This window comes from Sminthopsis crassicaudata, chromosome 2 (assembly GCF_048593235.1).
Source record: "Sminthopsis crassicaudata isolate SCR6 chromosome 2, ASM4859323v1, whole genome shotgun sequence".
NCBI lineage: Eukaryota > Metazoa > Chordata > Mammalia > Dasyuromorphia > Dasyuridae > Sminthopsis > Sminthopsis crassicaudata.
The window spans coordinates 113,699,193-113,724,203 of NC_133618.1; the positions used below are offsets into that span (position 1 = coordinate 113,699,193).

At 32.3% G+C, this 25,011-nt stretch overlaps 1 protein-coding gene across 1 annotated transcript in view; it reads right to left on the minus strand.

Moving 5' to 3' along the window:
* VPS54 (VPS54 subunit of GARP complex) overlaps window positions 1-25,011 on the minus strand; it is a 76,727-nt gene that overhangs the window by 50,066 nt on the left and 1,650 nt on the right. Inside the window, exons 2-5 of the mRNA XM_074287038.1 lie at window positions 5,154-5,315; window positions 4,330-4,571; window positions 1,955-2,033; window positions 928-962 (exon numbers count right to left, since the gene is read on the minus strand). Coding sequence (XP_074143139.1) covers window positions 928-962; window positions 1,955-2,033; window positions 4,330-4,571; window positions 5,154-5,289 — 492 coding nt within the window. The 5' untranslated portion in view covers window positions 5,290-5,315. The remainder of the gene's footprint in view (window positions 1-927; window positions 963-1,954; window positions 2,034-4,329; window positions 4,572-5,153; window positions 5,316-25,011) is intronic.

The window sequence follows — 25,011 nt, forward strand, 5'->3', positions numbered from 1 at the left end:
GAAGATGTTCAACTGGCATTATCTGTGAGTTTTCTCGTAAAGATGAAAACTTAACCTATGAGAGTTGCTGAGATCACAAACACAGGAGGAGGGGGTAGGAGAAGTAGGCCTAAGACAGACCCTTGAGGGACATATATTTAGGGGGCAGAACATATCTACTAATTTCCATTTTGACCTCTCTAGTTCAGATCCTCATTATCTCTTCCCCGACCTTCACAATGACTTTCTACCTCAAGTTTTATAATATACTTTCTACTTTAAGTCTCGACTGTTCTCTTCAATTCATCCTCACTATACTTTCAGAATAATCTTCCTAATGGGTTCTTCAAATCATATCATTCTTCTATTCAAAAATTATCAGTGGCTACAAATTATTACCTACAAAATAAAATAACTTCTCATCCTAGTATTAAGGGTCCTTTACAATCTAGTTCTCATCTCCCTTTCCAGTTTTATCACATCTACTCTCCTTTCCTATATTCTACATTGTGACCTAATGGGACTGACTTCCCAGGTTTTTACTCTACCCCTTCTCATGCCCGACTTGGCTTCTCCTCCAAACCCACCTCGCACTATGCTCTGAAGTCCCTTCCTGACAAGTCTAACACATAGACACCACCACCAAATGAAAATTATCCCGACCTCTTCAAATCCCTTTCCTAGACTTTCCCCTGAAGATAGAGATTTAAAAAAAAAAAAAACCTAGAAATTCTACAGATAACTTCTAAACTTTGATATACACTAAGCTTAATAGTAAAACGATTAATTTTCTTGTACTTCAGTTTCCTCATCTATAAAATAAGGGGGCTGCACTAGATAATGTTCGATTTTCTTCCTAGCTTTAAAGTTATGATCCTATGAAGAGGGTGAGCTATTCTTGAAAGATAAGATTCTGAACATCTGAAAGGAAAATTTTTCTTTAAATACCTTAGGTACTTGTTCCAGATCTGTCCTGGATTTATCTGTAAGAAAAAGAAAAGAATGTATTATGAACTCCTTTTTTTTCATTGTAGCCTTAAATAAAACCTCTTGTACTAGGGGCCCACAACACAATAACCATCTCAACATTTGTACATTTGCCATCCTGGGTAACCAGCACTACACTAGGCACTGAACAGGAAGTATTACATATTTCATATTAACTGTGCAGATGCCATAAGAAACATGTATTTTAGATGTCTATTTTACTAGACAAAGCAAAATGTTTTCTAATAATCATTTGAATATAAAGCATTAGTAAGATTAAATCTGCTATATTTGGTAGTTATAAGAAACTTCTTTGAACTTTAACATAATCTTACAAAAAGCAGAAAATACAACAAACTTTATGTTAAGAAAAATAAATTCAAAATCTAACAGCAAAAAGATATATTTTAAAAGGCTATTTAATCTAAGGAATAGAAGAATTTAAAAAATTGTCCAAAATATTTATCAATTCATGAAGAATCCCTTAAAATCAAGAGATAGTTTTCTATTAAAACACTGAAATTTTTTAAAAAATTATTTTTCCTGGGGCAGCTAGGTGGCGCAGTGGATAGAGCACCAGCCTTGAATTCAGGAGGACTTGAGTTCAAATCTGATCTCAGATACTTAACATTTTCTAGCTGTGTGACCCTGAGCAAGTCACTTAACCCCAGCCTCAGGGAGAAAAAAAAATTATTTTTCCTAGTCACAAACACTCTTCCCTGCCAATATTATTATAATCAAACACACATATTAGAATAGAGGAGGAGGAGAAAGAAGAGGCCTTGTTAAAAATACTTATTAAAGTTATTATAATAATAAAGTACAAAAACCAAAAATGTTACTATGAAGTAGAATATGCACTTATTTTTATGTAGACAGTAACAGTCTCCAAATTAATGTTATTCTTTATTCATTTAAACAAGTATGTAAGTTCTTATTTCACTCAAAGTACTATGTTACGTGATCTTAAATAAAATATGTACCATACCATGAGTATGTAAGAGAGTCCTATCAAAGGTATCTTTTGGAGGACAAATAGTCTTGCATCTCTCATGAATTTTCTCTCTCTATTAAAAAAAAAAAAATCAAGACAAAATTGTGTCATCACTACCAGAAGATAATGTGGGTTTATAAATTATAAAAATGTTTCAATATATGTTAGTACAGTATGCTCCCCAAATTCTCCAAATTTTTCCATTAGTCTCAACAACTAGGAATACAACTAAAAGTATATTTATTTGTGATACATGGGAAATAATATTAGACAAAAAGTCTAGAGACCTAAGTTCAAATACTGCCTCTGTTACAAACCTGGGGCAAGTTAATTTTTCTGTTTCATTACCTGTAAAATTTAATTGTGAAGAAATCATATTGTATATGTTAAAGTACTAAATAAATGTGCATTATCATTATTATCGGTGGCAAGATTATAAGTTAATGGTCAATCCACTTGACATACTTAATAAAAATTTACAGAGAGTTAGAACAACAGCAAAAAAGCAAAGCAAATGAGAAATGCATCTGAATTCCTGGTGAGGGAGCATAAAAGATTATTTTAAAAGAAATGCAGCATCTTAAATATATACATATTAAATTCAGATATAAACTACTTACTGACACTGAATCCTATGTACTAGCATAAAATCTTATTCTGACTCAAAGTCAGCATCAGAAATTACCACTAGTATTTCTGTCACTTTAGGGGATATGTGCAATATGGAGCTGAACGTTTGAAGCACTGTCCACAAAGGGGCAGTCTAACACAAGAAAAAGCATTGGACAATTAGTCAGGATCGCTGGCTTCTATTCTCACCTGTCACTAATTCATTTAATGACCTGTAGCAAAAAATACCCTAAACTTTCTATAAATTTTCATTAGTAAAAACATCAACTGTCTCCAGAGGTATTGTGGGAATGGATGAGAAATATAAAAGAACTGCTATATAAATGTCAGATAACATATAATTGTGAAATCTGAATTGAATACTCAAGAAAAAAGCCACCAATTGCTCACATAAATTGACCCAGAAGATGTGGTATAAGATATTCATTTAACTCATTGTTAATGGGACAATTCATGGATCTAAGAACATTAAACAAAAACCCTCTGAAAACTCAAGTCTACTTATGGTCATATTCAACATGGAAAGTAGCATTGTAGAGTAAAATTAAATATCAATAGCCAAATACATTATTAACAAATTACATATACAACAAATTCCAGTATAAAATATGATATGATCAGATTAGGAAATGTAAAAAACAAAAAGTGTTGAGGCAGCTAGATGGTGCCTAGACAGAGGATAGGCCCTAAAGTCAGGAGGATTTGAGATCAAATCAGACCTCAGACACTTAACACTTAACCCCAAATGCCTGCCCCCAAAAAACATTAACAACAACAAAAAGAATTAATAAAATTTAGATGTTGTTACTGATAGAAAAAAGAGGAATAATTAAGCTTACTAAATATTTAAATATTTTATGAAAATTTGTGATAAGCAGAGTTTTTTTTGCAAGACATCTGTTAAAAATCTTATATTAAAACAACTACACTTATTACAGCAAGATAATAAGACACTGATGTCGGAATTAAGGTATAACATTAAATTTAGATAAAATTTATATTTGAAAATTTTCAAAACTAATTGAAGGTCACCTATCAACAAGGATTCAGATTAGAACTCCACTAAAATTTGCAGTGAAGAAATAATTTTTTCTCATTAAAATGAGGATAAAGCTTCAGATATTGAACTATGTAATAAAGAACAGCCCTACTAAAAGTTGGTAAAGAGTATTTTCTACAAACATTCATACAAAGAATTATAGACTTTAAAAAACCTATTAATAGAATAAAAATATCCAAAATAGACAAGGAATGAGAGGCAGAGTAAATTAAGATGGGATCAGTCCCAAGCAAAACAAACACCAAGGATGTACAAAAATATTTGTAGCTTTCTTTTAAGGTGTCAATGAACGGGAACATGAAGATTTAATTTAATGGAAATATGAAGAATTATGATTGTGAACATAAATTACAAAATGGAGCAACAATTCATGGTACACAAATGTGATGAAATTATGCTTAACTACTGTGTTGATATTACTTATATTGAACTTTTATGAGTGGAATGGCCAACCAGGATTCCAGAAGACTATTGATCAAAAATGCTAACCATCTCCTGATATTGAGAGGTGAAGGACTCAGAATGTAAAATAAGACAAACTGGGAAGGAGGGAGGGATGGCTGATGTATGAATTTGTTTTAATTCACTGTATATATTTGCCATGGGAGTTAGCATATGGATCTTGACTAATTGAAGGAAGTAAGGAAGGAAAAAAGAAAGAATCAAGAAATAATTTCACCTGAGAGATTTCCTGTTGATATATTGCAAAATGTTCTTTGCTGATTTGTGGGAGGTAGAATGAAGGCATGACTTCTGTGTCCACAAAGTCTAGACCCCATGTTTTTGTGAAGAAATCAGATTCTCTTTTTGCTAATCTAGGATCATTTAATGCTGCTGGAAGATTTACTTTGGAATGATAAATAGTCCATCTATGTTGATCTGCAACTAGAGATGGGGCATCACATAAGCTATGTGAATCACCTGCAGAAAAACAGAAAAGAAAAAAAAAAATCAGCCTTTACAATCGCTTTTAAAGGAAAAAAAAAAAAGTTTGTCTTTTTTTTTTTTTTTTAGAAAATAATAATATAAATTTAATTTTATATAATAAAGTTTAAAATTATCAAAATTCATTTTTAGGAAATAATATTAATTTAATTTTACATAACAAAGTTAAACATGATAGGGACATAAGTAGAGACATGTGCATGTGGTTTGGAAAACAAAAATAACAAATTCTATTTTACACATACCACCTAAAATAATTTTCAGTAATGTTTTAATCAAACAAATCTGTATATAACAATCTAAATTTGTCTATCTTAGCCTTCAGAAAAATGCCCCAAACCTTTTATTTAATTAAAATCCTTATTTTATGTAAAGGATCTACAGTTGTAAAGAGTTAAAAAAAAAAAAAAAATATATATATATATATATATACATATATATATAAATAAATAAATTATTCTAATTTAGGGAATTAAGATTTACTCTTTTTCAAAAACCAAATATGATATTTCACTATATTTAACTATACTATGCTATTTTAAAAAGGGAATTCATTACCTGTGGGTTCCTTGGGACACACATCTGGCAGTGACTGTACAGGTCGAATATGTTTAGTAGAATCTACCTCCTTTTTAAAGAAAACATCACTGCTACTTGCTTGAGGCACTGGTGAAGAACTGTGGCTTGAAGCCATTGCATAAAATCACCCCTCAAATGGAACTAAACAGGAAAGAGCAATAAATATAGATCAGATAATTTAATGTATCATATAACAAATTCATCTTTTTTTTTCTTTAATAGAAACACCTTCAAAAATTTTAAAGAGAAATTTCTATCCAGTTTCCCTCAAGAATTACAAAATTTTTCTATAACTGGAAAGAGCTGATAGTATAGTGAATAGAGTATTATTGTAAAAATCAAATGAAATAATATTTGTATGGAGTTCTGCAAAGCACAATATAAATGCTAACTATTGTCTTAATTTTTTTAAATTAAAATGCTTGCAGAATGCAAGTATAATACCTATATAGTCTTATACCAACTGTTAAAAAACAATCTACTAGAAACTATCATTAGATAAGTTAAAACATTTACAAAATTCACACATGTAAGACATTACCCGATTAAGTTCAAGATGTATAGTACAGATGATAATATGTGCTTTAAAAGTTCAGAAGAGAGAATGATGAACTAAGCAAGTTTATCAGAGACCAGCAGAATCATATCAGTTGTAGACACAGATGAACAAAGAGTTTAATAAGATATCTCATGGCATTCTTGTGGAAAGATTAAAAGATTGGGGGGAAGAACTTCGGGAAAGGAGGTCAATGGTGCAATTAAATCAATTCAGGTCTGGTTAAATGGCTGGACAAAATTCTTCACGTGAAGTATGCCTTTGATCTGTGTTATCAGGTGTTGTCTAAAAAGATCAACATGACTCCACAGGAAACTTGCCAATCAACTTAGATAGAAAAAATGTATAGATAAAACAAGTTAAGTTAAAAACAATTAATAGAATAGTATTCTAAGAATAGTGTCTGGGTACAAAAGTTGAGAATGAAAAGAGGTGGTTGAGGAAAGAAAAGAATGACAGCAAAGGATTGTTGGAGTTTTTTTTTGTTTGTTTTCTGTTACTGTTTTCAGTGAGGGTTTTTTTTTTTCTCTTGAGGAAGGGGAGTATATTAGGGAAAAAACTATGTTTAAAGTAGGAGCTAGGAAAGGTGCTTAGGATTGATGAAACTATAATGATAAAATCTGGCCCCTGTCTCTGACTTCATCCACTATGAGAACTGACCGCAGAGAAGACAGAGCCATCTAAATCCTACTTTGCTCTTCTTTGCAATTTTTTCTTCCAAGGAAAATAATTCTAGAAATGAAAAAGCCTGAAATAAATATACAACACAATTAATATCCACATAAACAAGAATATATTAAGAGAATATGTGATGTCCTTTGACAAACATATAAATATATATACATAAGGCAATGTGTGCATGCACACACATGTATATACACACACACACATACAATATATCTGTTTATACAGAAAGTACTAGCAGTTATAAGCCATTTCAGTGATCTATAAAAGATCAATAAAAAACTGGAAGGAATTTAAGACAAATGTCTTGAATTTTTTTTTATGGGAAGAAAATAGAATCTGAAAACTACAAGCTAGTGAGCTTGATTTCTATTCCTATTAAAATTCTAGAGCATATCTAGAAGAGGAAGTGGTAATCACAAAAGAATCAATGTGGTTTTATTAAAAACACATTGGGCCAATATTAATAAACAAATTAACAAAAACCATATGATCATATCAATACATGCAGAAAAAGCATTCGATAAAATCCAACATCCATTCCTATTAAAAACACTTGAGAGTATAGGAATAAATGGACTTTTCCTTAAAATAATCAGTAGCATCTATTTAAAACCATCAGTAAGCATCATATGTAATAGGGATAAACTGCAACCATTCCCAATAAGATCAGGAGTGAAACAAGGTTGCCCACTATCACCATTACTATTCAATATTGTATTAGAAATGCTAGCTTTGGCAATAAGAGTTAAGGAAGAGATTAAAGGAATTAGAGTAGGCAATGAGGAAATTATCACTCTTTGCTGATGACATGAGAACCCCAAAGATTCTACTGAAAAGCTATTAGAAATAATCCACACCTTTAGCAAAGTTGCAGGATACAAAATAAACCCACATAAATCATCAGCATTTTTATATGTCACTAACAAAATCCAACACTTAGAGTTACAAAGAGAAATTTCATTTAAAGTAACTAACAATAGTATAAAATATTTAGGAATCTATCTGCCAAGGGAAAATCAGAAACTATGTGAACAAAACTACAAAACACTTTAATTGGAAAAATATTAAATGCCCTTGGATAGGGCGAGCAAAAATATAAATATGACACTACCTAAAGTAATCTCTTTATTTAGAGCCATACCAATCAAGACTCGCAAAAAACTATTTTAATGACCTAGAAAAAATAACAACAAAGTTCATATGGAAAAACAAAAAATCAAGAATTTCAAGGGAATTAATGAAAAAAAAAAATCAAATGAAGGTGGCCTAGCTATACCAGATCTAAAATTATATATATTATAAAGCAGCGGTAACCAAAACCATTTGGTATTGGCTAAGAAATAGACTAGTTGATCAGTGGAATAGGTTAGGTCCAAAGGACAAAATAATCAATAACTTCAATAATCTAGTGTTTGACAAACCCAAGGACCCCAGCTTTTGGGATAAGGACTCAATGTTTGACAAAAATTGCTGGGAAAATTGTAAATTAATATGGCAGAAACTAAGCACTGACCCACACTTAACACCTTATACCAAAATCAGGTCAAAATGGGTTCATGACCTAGGCATAAAGAATATGATTATAAATAAATTAGAGGAACATGGAATAGTTTGCCTCTCAGACCTGTGGAAGAGAAATGAATTTATGTCCAAAGAAAAACTAGAGCTCATAATTGATCACAAAGTAGAAAACTTTGATTATATCAAATTGAAAAGTTTTTGTACAAACAAAACTAATGCAGATAAGATTAGAAGGGAAAAAATAAACTGGTAAAACATTTTTACAGTCAAAGACCCTGATAAAGGTCTCATTTCCAAAATATAGAAAGAATTGACTCTTAATTTATAAGAAATCAAGCCATTCTCTAATTGATAAATAGTCAAAGGATATGAACAGACAATTCTCAGATGAAGAAATTGAAACTATTTCTAGCCATATGCAAAGATGCTCCAAGTCATTATTAATCAGAGAAATGCAAATTAAGACAACTCTGAAATACCATTATACACCTGTCTGATTGGCTAGAATGACAGAGACAGATAATGCAGAATGCTGGAGACAATGTGGGAAAACAGAGACACTGATACATTGTTGGTGGAATTGTGAATACATTCAGCCATTGTGGAGAGCAATTTGGAACTATGCTCAAAAAGTTATCAAACTGTGCATACCCTTTGACCCAGCAGTGTTACTACTGGGCTTATATCCCAAAGAGATCTTAAAGAAGGGATAGGGACCTGTATATGCAATAATGTTTTTGGCAGCCCTCTTTGTAGTGGCCAGAAACTGGAAACTGAGTGGATATAAATATAAATTGTGGTATATGAATATTATGGAATATTATTGTTCTGTAAGAAATGACTAACAGGATGATTTCAGAAAGGCCTGGAGAGACTTACATGAACTGATGCTGAGTGAAATGAGAAGGACCAGGAGATCATTGTTTATGGCAACAAGAAGATTATGAGATGATCAGCTGTGATGGACAAGTCCCTCTCCAACAATGAGATAAACCAAATCAGTTCCAATAGAGCAGTAATGAATTGAACCAGCTACATCCAGCGAAAGAACTTTGGGAGATGACTATGAACCACCACATAGAATTCCCAATCCCTCTATTTTTGTCCTCCTGCATTTTTGGATTTCTTTCACAAGCTAATTATACATTATTTCAAAGTCCGATTCTTTTTGTACAGCAAAACAACTGTTTGGGCATGTATACATATATTATATTTAATTTATACTTTAACATATTTAACATGTATTGGTCAACCTGCCATCTGGGGGAGGGGGAAAGAAGGGGAAAAATTAGAACAAAAGGTTTGGCAATTGTTAATGTTGTAAAATTACCCATGCATATATCTGGTAAATAAAAACTATTAAAAATTAAAACACACACACACACACACACACACACACACACACACACACACACACACAGGGCCAGTCTAGCCTCGTTTCCTTTTTTTAAAAATTTTTATTTTTAACAAAGTTACTGGACTGGCAAACCAAGAGAATACTATTTATCTAAATTTCAGCAGAGCATGTAACAAAGTTTCTTATACTAATCTTTTGGAAAAGACTGAAGATATTATAAACCAGCAATAATACAATTAGATGGGCTCAGAACTGATTGGAGGACTAAACATGAAAAGTAGTAAATAATGGTTCAAAGTCAGTGGAATGGATCTTTGCTTGGCCCGGTCCTCTATAACATTTCTAACAATAGCTTATCATGCTTATCAAACATAAATTTGGAAAGACTGTCTAACACCCTGGATAATAAAATCAGAATTCAAAAAGATTCTGACAAGGTCAAAAACAATCAACATTGTCATACAAAGACCAAGTAAAGTTATTTAATGGAGATTCATGAAGAAACTGAGGATGTTTGGCCTGAAAACTGAGGAGAAGAGTATGAAGGAGAAAAGTGAAGGGAAATATGTCAGTTATTGAAGGGCTGCTAAATTAAAAAGATATTAGAATTATTCTGTTTGGTCCCAGGGGAATTAGAGGAATTAGAAGAAACAATAGGTGGAAGTTACCAGCAAAAGCAAATTCAGGTTTTGTATAGGAGAAATCTTGCTGAACTATGCAAAAGTAAAATGAAAAAAAAAAAAATAATAAAAAGTCTTATGAGGTGATAAACCACCCTTCAGTGGAAATTTCAAATAAAGGTACATGACCACTTCCTGAGCACAATGTAGAAGGATTTCTTGTTTAAGCACGAATTGGACTAAATGGTCTCTGGGCTGTTCCAACTTTAAGATCCTACAGTTCTAGTTTTACCATTTTTGTCACAAAAAGAATTGTATTTTGGAATATGCTAAATGCTATTCCTCACACATAATATTAAGAGTTCTAATGTTTTATTTTTATGTTGCCTTGATTACTAATCTTTAAATTTTTTTTCATCAATGGAATTGATAATGATTAATTCCACATGGGCTTACCACCTCACATGGGTTAGCAAAAAAATCCCATTATGCTAACATGACACTAGTATGGCATTCTATATGTCACTAAATGACTAACCTATTTCTAGTGATACAAAAATAAAAGCACATAAAGAGTTTTGTCAGTCTTAAAGTATTATAAAAATATGTTATCATTATTGTTATATCTATGTGCACAAAAGTTTAGAATACAAGGTAGCATGGCATTTAGAATAAAGGAACTAGGAAAATGGGTTCAAATATCACCTTTGCCCAATACTATGATAAGAAATTTTGGTACACGAAATGAGCCCCCCAATTGTAAGGTCAAATTAAATTGAGGGAGTCACATAAGAGACCACAAGTCATATACCTTTTAGGGAAAGAGAGAGCCTAAACATCTACTCTACTAAAAGTAGGTAAGAAATCCGGATATAGTTCACCTGTAGCACCCACTTCTGGGATAAAAGAGGTAGACCACCTAGTAGCTACCTAGTTTAACCAATTATTCTCTTCTATTTTATTCTATGTGATATTCTATTTTTCTTCTGTGCTGCTTTCCACATTTCAGTATAAGCAAAGTCAACTATGCATAAGTCACACACCTTGATAAGACTAAAGTTTTTCATCTGTAAAATGGGGACAACAATGGTTATCTTCTGGAATAACTAGTCAAAAAAGTTGCCATGAAGTTCAAATGAGATTAGACTATTTTGCGAATTTTAAAATAATGGATATGTTTTGCTTGATATTAAAACACTTGATAATAAATACTGTAAGAGAATTACAAAGAATTATTGGGAACTCAGAATGAAGTGTCATAAGTGGCATTTGAGCTGATTTTTTAAAAATAGTATTTTAAGGAAAAGACAATGATAAATGTTAGAGAGGATATAGAAAAACTAACATTAATGCATTGTTGGTGGAATTGTGAAATGATCCAACCATTTTGGAGAGCAATCTGGAGCTATGCCCAAAAGGCAATTATCAAGCTGTGCATATCCTTTGATCCAGCAGTGTCACTATAGGGTCTACATCCCAAAGAAATAATTTAAAAAGGGAAAGAAACCACATGTACAAAAATGTTTGCAGCAGCTCTTTTTGCAGTAGCAAGGAATTAGAAACTAAGTAAATGCCCATCAATTTGGGGAATGGCTGAAAGTATATGAAGATAATGGATATTACTACTATATTAGAAATGATAAGCAAGCTGATTTCAGAAAAGCCTGGAAAGATCTACATGAAGTGATACTGAGTTAAATGAGCTGAGCCAAGAGAACATTGTACACAATAACAAAAAGATTATGTGATGATCAATTATGTTGGACTTGGCTCTTCACAACAATGCTGTAATTCAAGGCAATTCCAATAGACTTGAGATGGAAAATGCCAATCACTTCCAGAAAGGGATCTATGGAAACTAAATGTGGATCAAAGCATAGTAGTTTTGGTTTTTTTTGTTTCTCGTGTCCCCTCCCTTTTGATCTGATTTTTCTTGTACAATATGAGAAATATGAAAATATGTTTAAAAGAATTGCACATATTTAGCCTATATCAGATATTTGCTGTATTGAGGAGGGGGGAGATAAGAGAGGGAAGGAGAAAAAAAGTAGACTACAAAGTCTTACAAAAATTAATGTTGAAAACTATCTTTACATGTATTTGGAAAAATAAAATACTATTGAAAAATAGCATCTTAACATGGAAAATGGAGAGTATATTCTAAAAAGAGGGAACTGATGAAAGTTTAGAATAGAAAAGTACAAAAGATTCCTAAAGCATAGTGACTAATGAAAATTGAATAAAAAGTAGGATAGATGGGGCAGCTAGGTGGCGCAGTGGATAGAACACCAGCCTTGAATTCAGGAGGACCTGAGTTCAAATCTGGTCTCAGACACTTAACACTTCCTAGCTGTGTGACCCTGGACAAGTCACTTAATCCCAGCCTCAGAAAAAGAAAAAAAAAAAAAAAAAAAAGAGTAGGATAGATGCATAGGAATACTATGAGATTAGGCTAGAAAGACAGCTGATACACCCAGTGAAAGAACGTTGGGAAAGGAGTGTAACCACAACATAGCATTTACATTTTTTCTATTATTGTTTACTTGCATTTTTGTTTTTTTTCCCAGGTTATTTTTACCATCTTTCTAAATCCTATTTTTTGTGTGTAGCAAGACAACTGTATAAATATATATATATACACATATATTGTGTTTAACATATACTTTAACATATTTAACATGTATGGGACTACCTGCCATCTAGGAGAGGGGATGGAGGGAAGGAGGGGAAAAGTTGGAAAAGAAGTTTTTGTAAGTCAATGTTGAAAAATTACCCATGCATATGTTTTGTCAATAAAAAGCTATAAAAAAGAGAGAGAGAGAGAGAATATAAGTAACATACACACACACACACACACACACACACACACACACAAAAGGTAGCTGAAGGTCATTATTAAGGAAAGAAATCAGCAATGAAAGAAGAAGCAATGTAATCTAAATGTAAGTAGGCAGAACAGAGAAAGACAAGGAAAATTAAGAAGAGACTGAATATACAGCAAATAGAATTTCTCATATATGAACAACTAACATCTATTCATTCAAATCCATTCAAAATAACTACAGAAAACTATCAGAAACACATTTTGGTCAGTATGGGCATTCCTGAGTGGCAAACACCCAATCACCAAACTTCAGTAAAAACAAGTAATTATTCAATGCCACACAAAATGTTCAACAAGCAGACACTTCAGATATCATAATCTTCCCTAGCTTCTTGTTTCTCTGCCCCTTGCCATGCTCTGTAAAGCATTTCTGTCACTACCACATCTTCAGAGATAAAGTAGATTCTTATTTGACTTTGTCTCAGTGTGTAGAAGTGGCAAAAACAGTCAGTAATAGATCCTCAAAACCATGACAATAGAAAGACAGAAATGGAAGAAAAGAGCAAAAAGGCTGAAGATTATAAAACATGATGTGCAAGAATGTTTGTGGCAGCCCCCTTTGTTGTGGCCAGAAACTGGAAACTGAGTGGATGCCTATCAATTGGAGAATGGCTGAATAAATTGTGAATGTTATGGAATATTATTGTTCTGTAAGAAATGACTGACAGGATGATTTCAGAGAGTCCTGGCGAGACTTACATGAACTGATGCTGAGTGAAATGAGCAGAACTAGGAGATCGTTGTATACTTCAACAACAATACTATATGATGATCAATTCTGATGGATGAGGCCATCTTCAATAATGAGATGAACCAAATCAGTTCCAATAGAGCAGTAATGAACTGAACCAGCTACACCCAGCAAAATAACTCTGTGAGATGACTATGAACCACTACATAGAATTCCCAAACTCTCTATTTTTGTCCACATGCATTTTTTATTTCCTTCACAGGCTAATTTACACTATTTCAAAGTCTGATTCTTTTTGTGAAGCAAAACAACTGTTTGGACATGTATACATATATTGTATTTAATTTATACTTTAACATATTTAACATGTATTGGTCAACCTGCCATCTGGGGGAGGCGGTGGGGAGAAGGAAGGGAAAAATTGGAACAAAAAGTTTGGCAACTGTTAATGCTGAAAAATTACCCATGCATATATTTTGTAAATAAAAAGCTATAATAAAAAGTTAATATAATATAATAATATAATAAAAAGTTATAGAAGCAGGAAAAAAAAGATTATAAAACATGGTATATACAAGGGCAAAAACAACTCTGAAAATAAGTCGAATATGTTTAGCAACTGGTTTCCTACTTCAAGTTTCCCCACTCAATTCAGCTGTGAAGTGATTTTTCAAAAGTTTAAATTTGACTATTATCAATTTGTTCAATTGGCTTTCTGTCATTTCCAAGATGACACATAAATTTCTTGGTTTGGCATTTAAAGTTCTTCCTCCCTTGGCCTCTGCCCTACCTTTCCAAAATGTTTACATTTTCTTCTATGCACTCTTGTTTGCTACACTGTATTCTATCTCCATATCCATGCCTTCACACTGGCTGCATGTCTGCAATGCTCTATTCCCACTTTAGCTCATTCTTCTAAGTTTCCCTGATTTCCTTCAAGACCAAGCTCAGATTCTACTTAACACAAGCTTTCCTAGTTCCCCAGCTTCCTTCTATCTACTCTTATATATCCTATACAGACCTAGTTGTTTACATAATATCTTTCCTATTAGAATATAAGCTTCTTGAGGGGAGGGACTGCTCCTCCATTAAGCACTGTATAACCTCCTAAATTTAGAGATGCATTAAGTCAAAAAGAGTTAAAGTCTAACTACACAGATGGATATACAGGGAGCTCACCCATCAATATATATATTTTGGACAGACACTGATATGTATAGAATTGAACAAAAGAAGAGCAGGATCATCTTCGGGAAACAGCACAGTTATTTTAATAGTCCTATGGTCTTTTCTTAAACAAAAGCCCAAATTTATAACATAAATATTCTTCTATTGCAGTTGTTGTGCAGATGTTAAGTCATGGAATACCACTGTTTTTAAAGAAGTTAAGTTGAAGCTTAGTCAAAAAGCCAATGAAGAACTGCTAGATACAAGCAGGCTGAAGCACACTACAAATTCATATTGTACACAAGTGGCATAAATGATGTCTTTAGAAAACTGGGTGACCAGGGAAAAAAAAGTCATATAGAAAAGCAAAAACTAACTGATGGATGACCCCACCTACTCCAATAGTAACCATGCAATATCAATATACTGAAGTCTATTGAATTGAGCTGAATTTATGGGAAGGCAAAGAAAATACTCACAGAATACACAGTTATAGATAATTTGTAATAAATACCACTGGAGTTAGTATACATATTGATAAGATCACAAATGCACTAAAATATAGACATTATTAGTGATAAAGATTAGGTAAAGATATTATCTTGGGGTTTTTTTAATTTCCCAAGTCCAGATATTTATTAGATTCTTGATGTATAAAGATGACACACATAACATATCTATAAAAATCTTCTATTAGTCCAAATATAGATTATGCTTTTAAATTGGGATGTTTTTAAAAGGAAAAACATATATAGAAATATACTGAAAAACAATTACAGATATAAAACACAGTAAAATACTTTTAAAATGTATTTACATTAAGATAAAGACTTCCCATTTCTATCAACATTTTGCCTCTATCACTTTTTTTTCTTATTCTTACTGAATGTTTGATTATAAGCCACACAAAAGGTTTTGCATTAACTATATTTGGGGAAAAAGAAGTATGGGTTATATTCAAAATAAGGTAAGTTTGATGTCAAAGGTCTGGACTTCAAAAGAAAAAGAAGGCTTAAGTAGAAATTTGTCTTTTGAAAAGCACAAATTTTATTAATTTTTAAAAAAGAAGTAGTACTTGCTTTAATTTTTTCTATCATTTATATATATCATTTTAACATTTATATATGTGTATATATATATATATATATATAATTTTTTTTTTTTTTTTTTTTTTTTTTTTTTTTTTTTTTTTTTTTTTTTTTTTTTGCTGAGACAACTGGGGCCAAGTGACTTGCCCAGGATCACCCAGCTAGGACGTAGTGTTTAAAGCTGGATTTGAACTGAGGTCCTCCTGACTTCAGGGCTGGTGCTTTATCCACTGTGCCATCTAGCTGCCCCAACACAGGTAATTTTTGAATGTCAGGGAAATGTCTGAAGAATTTTTGATTATTGAAGCCAACAATACAGACTAGATTATGGTATAGATTTGTTTTTGTTTTTCTCCATCTGCCTACTCAATACTGGAACTCAATCAGACAGAATTCATCTAGAGATACTGGGGTTATGACTTTAAAAACCTACTGCACTGTTATTAGATATATTAGTGCACTACTAGTTCTCTTTTACCAACCTGACACACATGCTTTTATTATTTCCGAAACTATAGATAATACTTTAAAACACTATGAGAGACCAAAATAAGAGTTTTTTTTAAACATCTTCACCAAAGAAAAAGGAAGATGTAAGGATGTGGCCGCATTGTCACAATTCAAATCCAATAAAACAAAGCAGTTAATTTTAACATATCCTAAAACAAAGAAAATCTGCTACACAGATAAAATTATCATTTCCCAAAGTAGATAATTCAAACTTTGAGAAAACTAATTTTAAAAATTATCCTTACATCAAGTTAAAATCTGTCTCTTTATAATTTCCACCCATACGCCTAATTCCACCATCTGGGACCAATAATAACATTATTATTTATTAGTTAAGAATATCCCTCAAGGGAGCAGTTAGGTGGCGCAGTGGATAGAGTACCAGCCCTGAATTCCAGAGGACCCTAGTTCAAATTTGGTCTCAGACACTTAACATTTCCTAGCTGTGTGACCCTGGGCAAGTCACTTAACCCCAGCCTCAAAGGGGGGGGGGGGGAGAACAAGAATATCCCTCAAAAAAATAAAAAAAAAAAGTGTCAAAGTCTCTTTTAAAGATAAAATGGAAATGGAGAGAGATGAAAACAAAATGGTTTAACTTGAACTTAAAAAACTGATATAGTAAACATAACCATCATAAGATATTTCAATTTTGGAAAAAAAAAAAAAAAAAAAAACAAATCTTTTAAACTAACCAGTATTTTTCATCACAAAATACTGGCAGCAAACAACACTTGTTCAATCAAAAATAGTATATTATACAAATATATCAATCATCCTTTAAATGTTCCTAAGTTGAAAAAAAAGAAACAAATCTACCCAAAATGTTATGTTAACCAGTAAGGCTTTTTTTCCCCAAAAAGTTTAATCAAAACAAACAGCACCTGCTCAGCTGGAGACAGTATTGCATAATTTGAAAAGTAAAAAGACAGGTCTAATGCTTCTACAAATCTGATAGTAACTATATATAGATGTTCTACAAAGGCTTCAAATTTATCCTCCAGTATACTATTATTTGAACAAAATAAATTTAGACCAGCAATTTTCAGTGATCCCTGGGCATCCCCTGAGGTCCATTCAGGAGGTCCTCAAGGTCAAAATTATTTTCATAACAATAATAAGATGTTTTAATTTATAGCACAGTAAATATCCATACATATAAACTACACAATCATAAGTTCTTTGGACATGCTAAAGAATTTTAAAGTTTGTAACAGGGTATCTATAGTCATAAGAAAAAATGTTCTAAATCATTACTAACTAGCAAAATGCAAATTAAAGCAATTCTGAGGTACATCTCACACCTATCAGATTGGCTAAGATGACAGAAAAAGAAAATGATAAATGTTGAAAGGATTATGGGAAAATTGGGACACTATTGCATTGCTGATGGATTTGTGAATTGATCCCTATATTCTGGAAAGCAATTTGAAACTATGCCCAAAGGACCATAAAACTGCTTTGATCCAGCAATGTCACTGTCTCCAAGATAGCACAAAAAAAAGGGAAAAGGATTTACATGTACAAAATGTTTGTGGCAGTTCTTTGAGTAGTAGCAAGGAATTAGAAATTGATAGGATATCCATCAATTGGGGAATGGCCAAATAAATTGTGATATGCATGATTTAGTATTGTTCTATAAGAAATAATGGGAGGGTAGATTTCAGAAAAATCTGGATGCTGAACTAATACTGAATAAGGTAAGCAAAACCAGGAAAACATTTGCCTAATAATCTTGCTGTTATGTGATGATCAATTATGATAGACTTAGCTCTTCTCAGCAATGTGGTCCAAGACAATTCCAATAGATTTGGGAGGTAAAAATGTCATCTGCATCCATTGAAAGAAATATGGAGACTGAATGTGGACCGAAACTTAATATTTTCACCTTTTGGTGGGGGGAGAGAGAGAAGTGGGGAAATTTCTATCTCGTGGCTGTTTTCTCTTTTGGTCTGATTTTCCTTGCACAACATGACAAAGATGGAAATATGTTTTAAATGATTATACATTTATAACCTATATTAGTTTGTTTGCTGTCTTGGGGAAGAATTCAAAGTCTTAAAAAAATGAATGTTGAAAGTCATCTTTACATCTTGTAAAAAATAAAATATTATTAAGTGGGGTAGGGAGAAGAGAAAGAGAATGTGACAAGGGCTTGAGATCAAAAAGTTTGAGACTCATTAACTTATGCAATAAAAATGTTTGATAAAAACTAGATGTTAGGATATCTGTGCTAATTGACCAATTTTTGAAGTTAGAATCTAAATTCCCCTTAATTTTTTTTTACAAATTTGTTAATATCAACTGTCATAAAGTTATTAAAACTGCTGAATTTTATAAGAATGTAAAGACTGTAAATATATCTGCTATATTTCCAAATGCAGAACATCAAATCACGAATAAGGAAAATGAAAATGTCCAATAATACAATGACACCTCAGTTATCACTGTACTTGGAAATACAGTAGCATAGAGGGCACAGTAGTCTTAAAGGTTAAGTTCTCAATTATCCACATAAAAGTTATTTTATTCGTGGTTTATCTGCAGTGAATTTGTATTCAAAGTCAGTACCTCGTTCTTCATTCCTTCCTAGCATGATACTGAGTTGTTTTCTACTATCACAACCAATTTACTCTTAGCTAATGTACATTTTACAATAATTTCAATGGTCTGAGTTAAACAAAAATGGAAAGGTAAATATTCAGTAGTAAAAGTTATATGATACATTACTAAGACAACTATATTATGATTATTCATTGTCTAAAATTATTGTACTATATTTGGTAAATAAATCAGCAAGCTAATTATACAAGTGAAAGCTTTAAAAAAAAAAAAAATTATCACAATCAAAGACAGGGCTCCAAGGTTTTGAAGTGATAATTCCCTTGTGGAAGATTTATATAGAAATTCCTAGATAAGAGATTTCCCAGAATAAGAAGACATGGATGAGTTATTGTTGATATCAGATAATGGAGTACTATCCATCAATGAGAAAAAAAAATCTGCTTAAGTATTAATCATTTTCATCTTAGATGTTTGAAGGAATTATTTCAGTATCTTAGTTCAACTGTATCCCTCTCTCAATATGACTAAGTATCAGGAAATGTATTATTTATTTTGACACCAATTTTCATTTTGATCAGATTCTTCCTCTTCTTCTCCTAGAAATTTACTAAAAGGAAGTAATGGCCAAAACAGAATATATTAGCATAATTAAAATTCTATAATATCTCACTTAGATAGCGAGTATTTATGTGGAACTTTAAGGTTTTTAAAACACTTAAGCTATATTCTCATTTGATGGTCTAAATAACTCTATAAGGTAGATGCTATTAGGATACCCATTTTATAGATGAAAAAACTGAGGCTAAGAGGTTGACTTGATCAGAGTCACATAGTTAAAGATATGAGGCAGATTTTGAATGCAGGTCTTCCTAACTTCAAGTACCTAGAACTATCCACTGAATCACTTCATTTGTTGTCTTTGTAGTAAAGTGATTTGTGACCACATGCAATCTCTTGCATTCATTCAATCCCTCATGTACTTAAGGAAAAAAAGCCACTTTTACAAATATAAAAGCTATCTTGAATCCATGATTTAATTCTCTATTACAAAAAATTTCTCCGTCCAACTATTATCTTCACTTTCTGGTTCAAGTACCATCCCCAGTACTTCCATAACTAAGGCTAGTTTAAGAAACTTGTTCAGTCACTGTATCAAATGTTTTACTAAATTGTTTTTCTTCGTCAGAAAGGATATAATCTGGATAGAGGCTGAAATAATTGTGATATAAATACAAAATACATTAATAAAATATATTAAACTTAAATATGAAAAAAAAAAAAAACTTGTTCAAACTGGTTGAACACTCTGCTCATACTTCTCCTTTTACCATAGTTCTAAAAAGAAAAGTTGACACAATTTTGTGAAAGTTTTAAAAAAATGTCTTTTTCCTCATTAAGGATACAAGCTAAAGGCAGACTACTTAGATATTTAGTGTACCAAATATGCACAAATCAGCACTACCTTCTGTGTAATCTTCAAGTAAAATATAATAAAAATGGAAAAAAGTGTTACAAAAATGAAAATTTTTAAAATAATTTTAATAGAAATCTCTAAGATCAATAAGAATAGGAGCTATTTATTTCTTCTGTATTACAAGGAAATAACTGGCAATTAATATATGAATAAAAAGTCTTACTCCACTATAGATGAAGGTGACTGGCTTCTTGAAACTGGGGCTGGAAGAGACCATATAGTACAATATTCTCATTTTACAGATGAGGCAACTGAGGTCTAGGGAGGCTAAGTGACTTACCCAGGCTATGTAGTGTCAGGGATAAAATTTGAACTGAAATTTTCTAACTACACAAATAGCATGCAATCTCTGGCAGTCTTACAATGCACTGAAAGGGTTCTGAGTACAGACCCCAATCAGATTTTATATTTAGGACTTGAGAACCAACTTAAGTTTTATCAATCACCACTTGAGCCACAGGATCATGAATGCTGGCAGAATACCTTATCTATAAAACTGCCTTCTAAACTCATATTACCAAAGGAAGCACTTGAACTGATAATGTCTAATATCTTTAAAGTACTAGTGATTCCCAGTCATCACTAGGAAGAGCATTTTACTGTGTAGCAATACAATGTTGCTCATAGGGGTTTATGAGGTATTACATACATCCCCAAAAGATTGTTTTGGCTATTTCTGTTATTATTTTTTAATTTGATTTTTGTTCTTTGATAAGAAGCTTCCAAATCTCACTTTCCACTCCTATGCTGTCAAGAGTATTCACTTCTCACCTCCTGCCTTTCCCCATTTTTCCTGTATTCTACACAGGCCAGGCACCTGGACTTCCTGACTTCCTCATCTTTGCTTTTTTCTAGAATATTCTTTGAGATCTTTAGAGGTTTAGAAAGTCTAGTTTCCTCTTCTTACATGTGAGGTACAGAGAAATTCAGAGACTTGGCTAAAGCTTCATAGCAGGTGATAAGTGTGTCCAGGATTGGCTCTCTTCCTGCCCAGTACTCTCTCTTTCATATTGCAGGACCTTCTAGAATAACTAGATTATCTAGAATAACAGAGATTATCTATTTATTACTTACCACAATAATCCCAGGACACAATCAGTTCATACAGCTCTGTTTTGCTTATTTCTTGGTTCTCTGAATAATCTGGCTCAGTAATAAATCACATTAATGAGGGAAAAGACTTTTTTTTTCTTAACTTTTACAAAACTGTTAACTTTTGTTTACAACTATGGTAAAGGGAGCAGAGGTACATAAGCAGAGATTTCAACAAGTTTGAACAAGTTTCTTAAATAGCCTTAGTTATGGAAGTACTGGGCATGGCCATAAAGTTGAAGATAATAGTTGGATGGGATTTATGGCATAGGATGTATTCTTTTTTTTCTAAGAATATTACCAATTACAAAAGTATAAACACTAGTAATAAAGTCTTCTGAAAATCTAGTAATACTATTTCATATTTACATTAAGTTGTAACTGCCATTTTCACCTTTCTTTCTTTCTTTCTTTCTTTTTTTTTTTTTTTAAATAAAATTAGGTCTCTGCTATATTCTTCAGCCTTTAGGGCAGTAACTTTCAAGTCCAGATCTCACTACTTACTGATTTACACAGAAGCATTGACCTGAGTCTGTCTACCCCTCCCGGTGGTCTACTACTCTTGGGGTATTATCATATACTGATTCAACAATCTGCTAACCTAAACCTTTGCAACAGCTGAAATTACAGGTGTGTCATCAGAACTGGCTAAACATCTATTTCTTCAAATTTGTGAGTTTTTTGTGAAATTCCACATTTATCATTTTGTTCTCTGCTATCACTTCCCTTAAGGCCATTCTTGGTATCAATAAGTAGAAACACGACATGCTCACTATGTACCACACTTATAGGTTAATCTACTTAAAGGGGTCATAAACACTATGGCTCTGGAAGTTTAAATCAGTGGTAAAGTCTAACCTGAGGGAGTGTTGGTTGATGGAGTTTCAGGCTTTCTGCATTTTAGCAGCCTTCAGAAATCCCTTTTCAAAGTCAAGCTTCATATGAAGCTTTTACCAACCACTATTTGAAATTCTGCCACTTTGCCCCTGCTTTCCCTCTCACATTAAAACGAGGTTTAGATGGCAAAGAGGAAAGAGTATGTTTCTGATCCTTATCTGTTTCCATATGTTCTGTATGAGCAAAATAAGTCCATCTACCTTCCCAATGTAATGTGAAAGATAGAGTAATTGGTAAACTGCCTTTAATTAATATTCAAGAATTTCACTGCAAATTCACTGCACTTCATATGCAAAAGCCAAAATGAACTTAACTCCTAAATTTTCACTTTTCTACTTTTCTAAATCAGAGTTCCTTAAACTCTTCCCACTCCTGACCCCTTTTTACTGCAACTCTGAGTATATAGGTATACAAAATAGGTATACAAATCAAATATTTACTAATAAGAAATCATACTTTTATGATCCCCACATTCAGTTACGCAACCCCAAATGGGCTGGCAAACCATGAAGCTTCGCTTTAAACTACAGGTATCAAATTCAAATAGAAATAGGTCCCTATTGGCAACAAACTGTCTCAAAAAACCACAAATAATCTATGTTGTATTATCCTTATGGGCAACTAGGTGGCAAAATGGATAGGGCATCAAAGTAGACAAGGCCTGCAAGGAGAAAGACATCTTCTTGAGGTCAAAATCTAGCCTCAGACACTTACTAGCTGTGTGACTCCGGGCAAGTCACTTGCCTCAGTTTCCTCATTTGTAAAATGAGTTGGAAAAAAAAATGGCAAACAACTTCATTGGCTTTGCCAAGACAACCATAAATGGGGTCACAAAGAGCCATCTTAATTTGTGAAGTTTTACCTCTACTTTACATGTTCAAGAATATAATCAAAGGATCTAACCTATAGCTAAAAGCAGCCTTGAAGTCAGGAAGACAAGTCAAAATCCTGCCCCAGACACCTACTTACATAACTTTGGACTAATCACTTAATCTCAAATTTCTTCAGTTGTAAAATGGGAATAATAACAACAGTAACCTCTCTAAGTTAATATGAGAATAGAATAAGATTCCTGGCACACAGGAGGCACTATATAAATATTCACTATTATTACTCCCCAAATCACATACTGTCATTATCTATGGAAAAAACAGGAATGACAAATAAAATGAATGTCTTTTGCACACGACTTTTTTCAAACTTCAGATGTAAGATCCTTTGAGTCAGTCAATTAAGCACCTACCATGTGCTAGGACTAAGTAATTGGGATAGAAAAAAGGGCAAAAAGAAGCTTTCAAGGAGCTTAATAAAGTTTCATGGAGGAGACAACATACAAATAATTAAGTACAAATAAACTACATGCAAGATAAATTGTAAATAACCAATATAAGCAGTAACTCTAACAGGAATCAGGAAATGGCTTCTTTAAAAAAAAAAAAAATGATTTTAGCTGGAATTTGAGGAGGGAAGCCAAGGAAATCAGGAAGAGGTAGCAATGAGAAGAAAGGACATTCCAGGGATGGGGACTAGCCAGTGAAAATTCCTGGAACTGGGAGACAAAGTGTCTTGTTCAAGGACCAGTATTATCACCAGCACTAGGCAAAGTGCTTAATAAATTTTGGTGAATTGAACTCTTATAATTGTAAATGTCAATAACTGAATCAGTCTTAAAACAATGATTTCTAAATTTTTCCAATCTTCCAAACTTATTGAAATGTATTTTTGAAATGATTTTAAAATGATTTAATGATTTAAATCAAAAGGTAATGATTAAATTTAAGTCATTTAAAATGATTTAAATTTTAAATTTAAAAAATTTAACGATTTAAAAAATGATTTAATTTCATTTAAAATGATTTTTTTAAAAAGTTCTGCTAACCAGGAGATCACTATACACTTCAACAAGATACTGTATGAAGATGTATTCTGATGGAAGTGGATATCTTTAACATAAAGAAGATCCAACTCACTTCCAGTTAATCAATGATGGACAGAAACAACTACACCCAGAGAAGGAACACTGGAAATTGAATGTAAACTGCACTACTGTCTATCTACCCAGGTTACTTATACCTTTGGAATCCAATTCTTAACGTGTAACAAGAAAATTGGATTTACACACATATATTGTATCTAGTTTATACTGTAACACATGTAAAATGTATGGGGTTGCCTGTCATCTAAGGGAGGGGGTAGAGGGAGGGAGGGGAAAATTTGAAAAAATGAATACAAGGGATAATGTTGTAAAAAGAAAAAAGTTCTGCTTATTTACAAATAAAACAAAACTAAGCTAACAGTATTTACATTAGTCATCTTCAAGGATCCAGAATTTAAAAAATTTGTTCATATTTCAAAATTTAGTAGCAATTTTTTTAAAATATCAAAAAACTTCTATAATTTTTTTAAGTTTGCAAAATATTTTACATGCATTATTTTTATCGAACTGATTCACAATGGCATCCTAAAGGTATTATTGTCCCAATCTTACCCATGAAGAAACTGAGACTAGTAATAGTTTAAAGGACTGGCCCAAAGGCACAACTAACAAAAATGCCAGAAGGAGGATACAAACCCACTCTTCCAGAATCCAAGTACAGCTTTATCCATTACATTATAAATCTAGCTTATAACCAACTTTGACACTGACTAAAAGCGATGAGACAAAAATTAAAAAAAAAAAAAACTAACTAAAAATTAGTTCCACAAGCAAGATTTCAGATAGTTTTTTAAA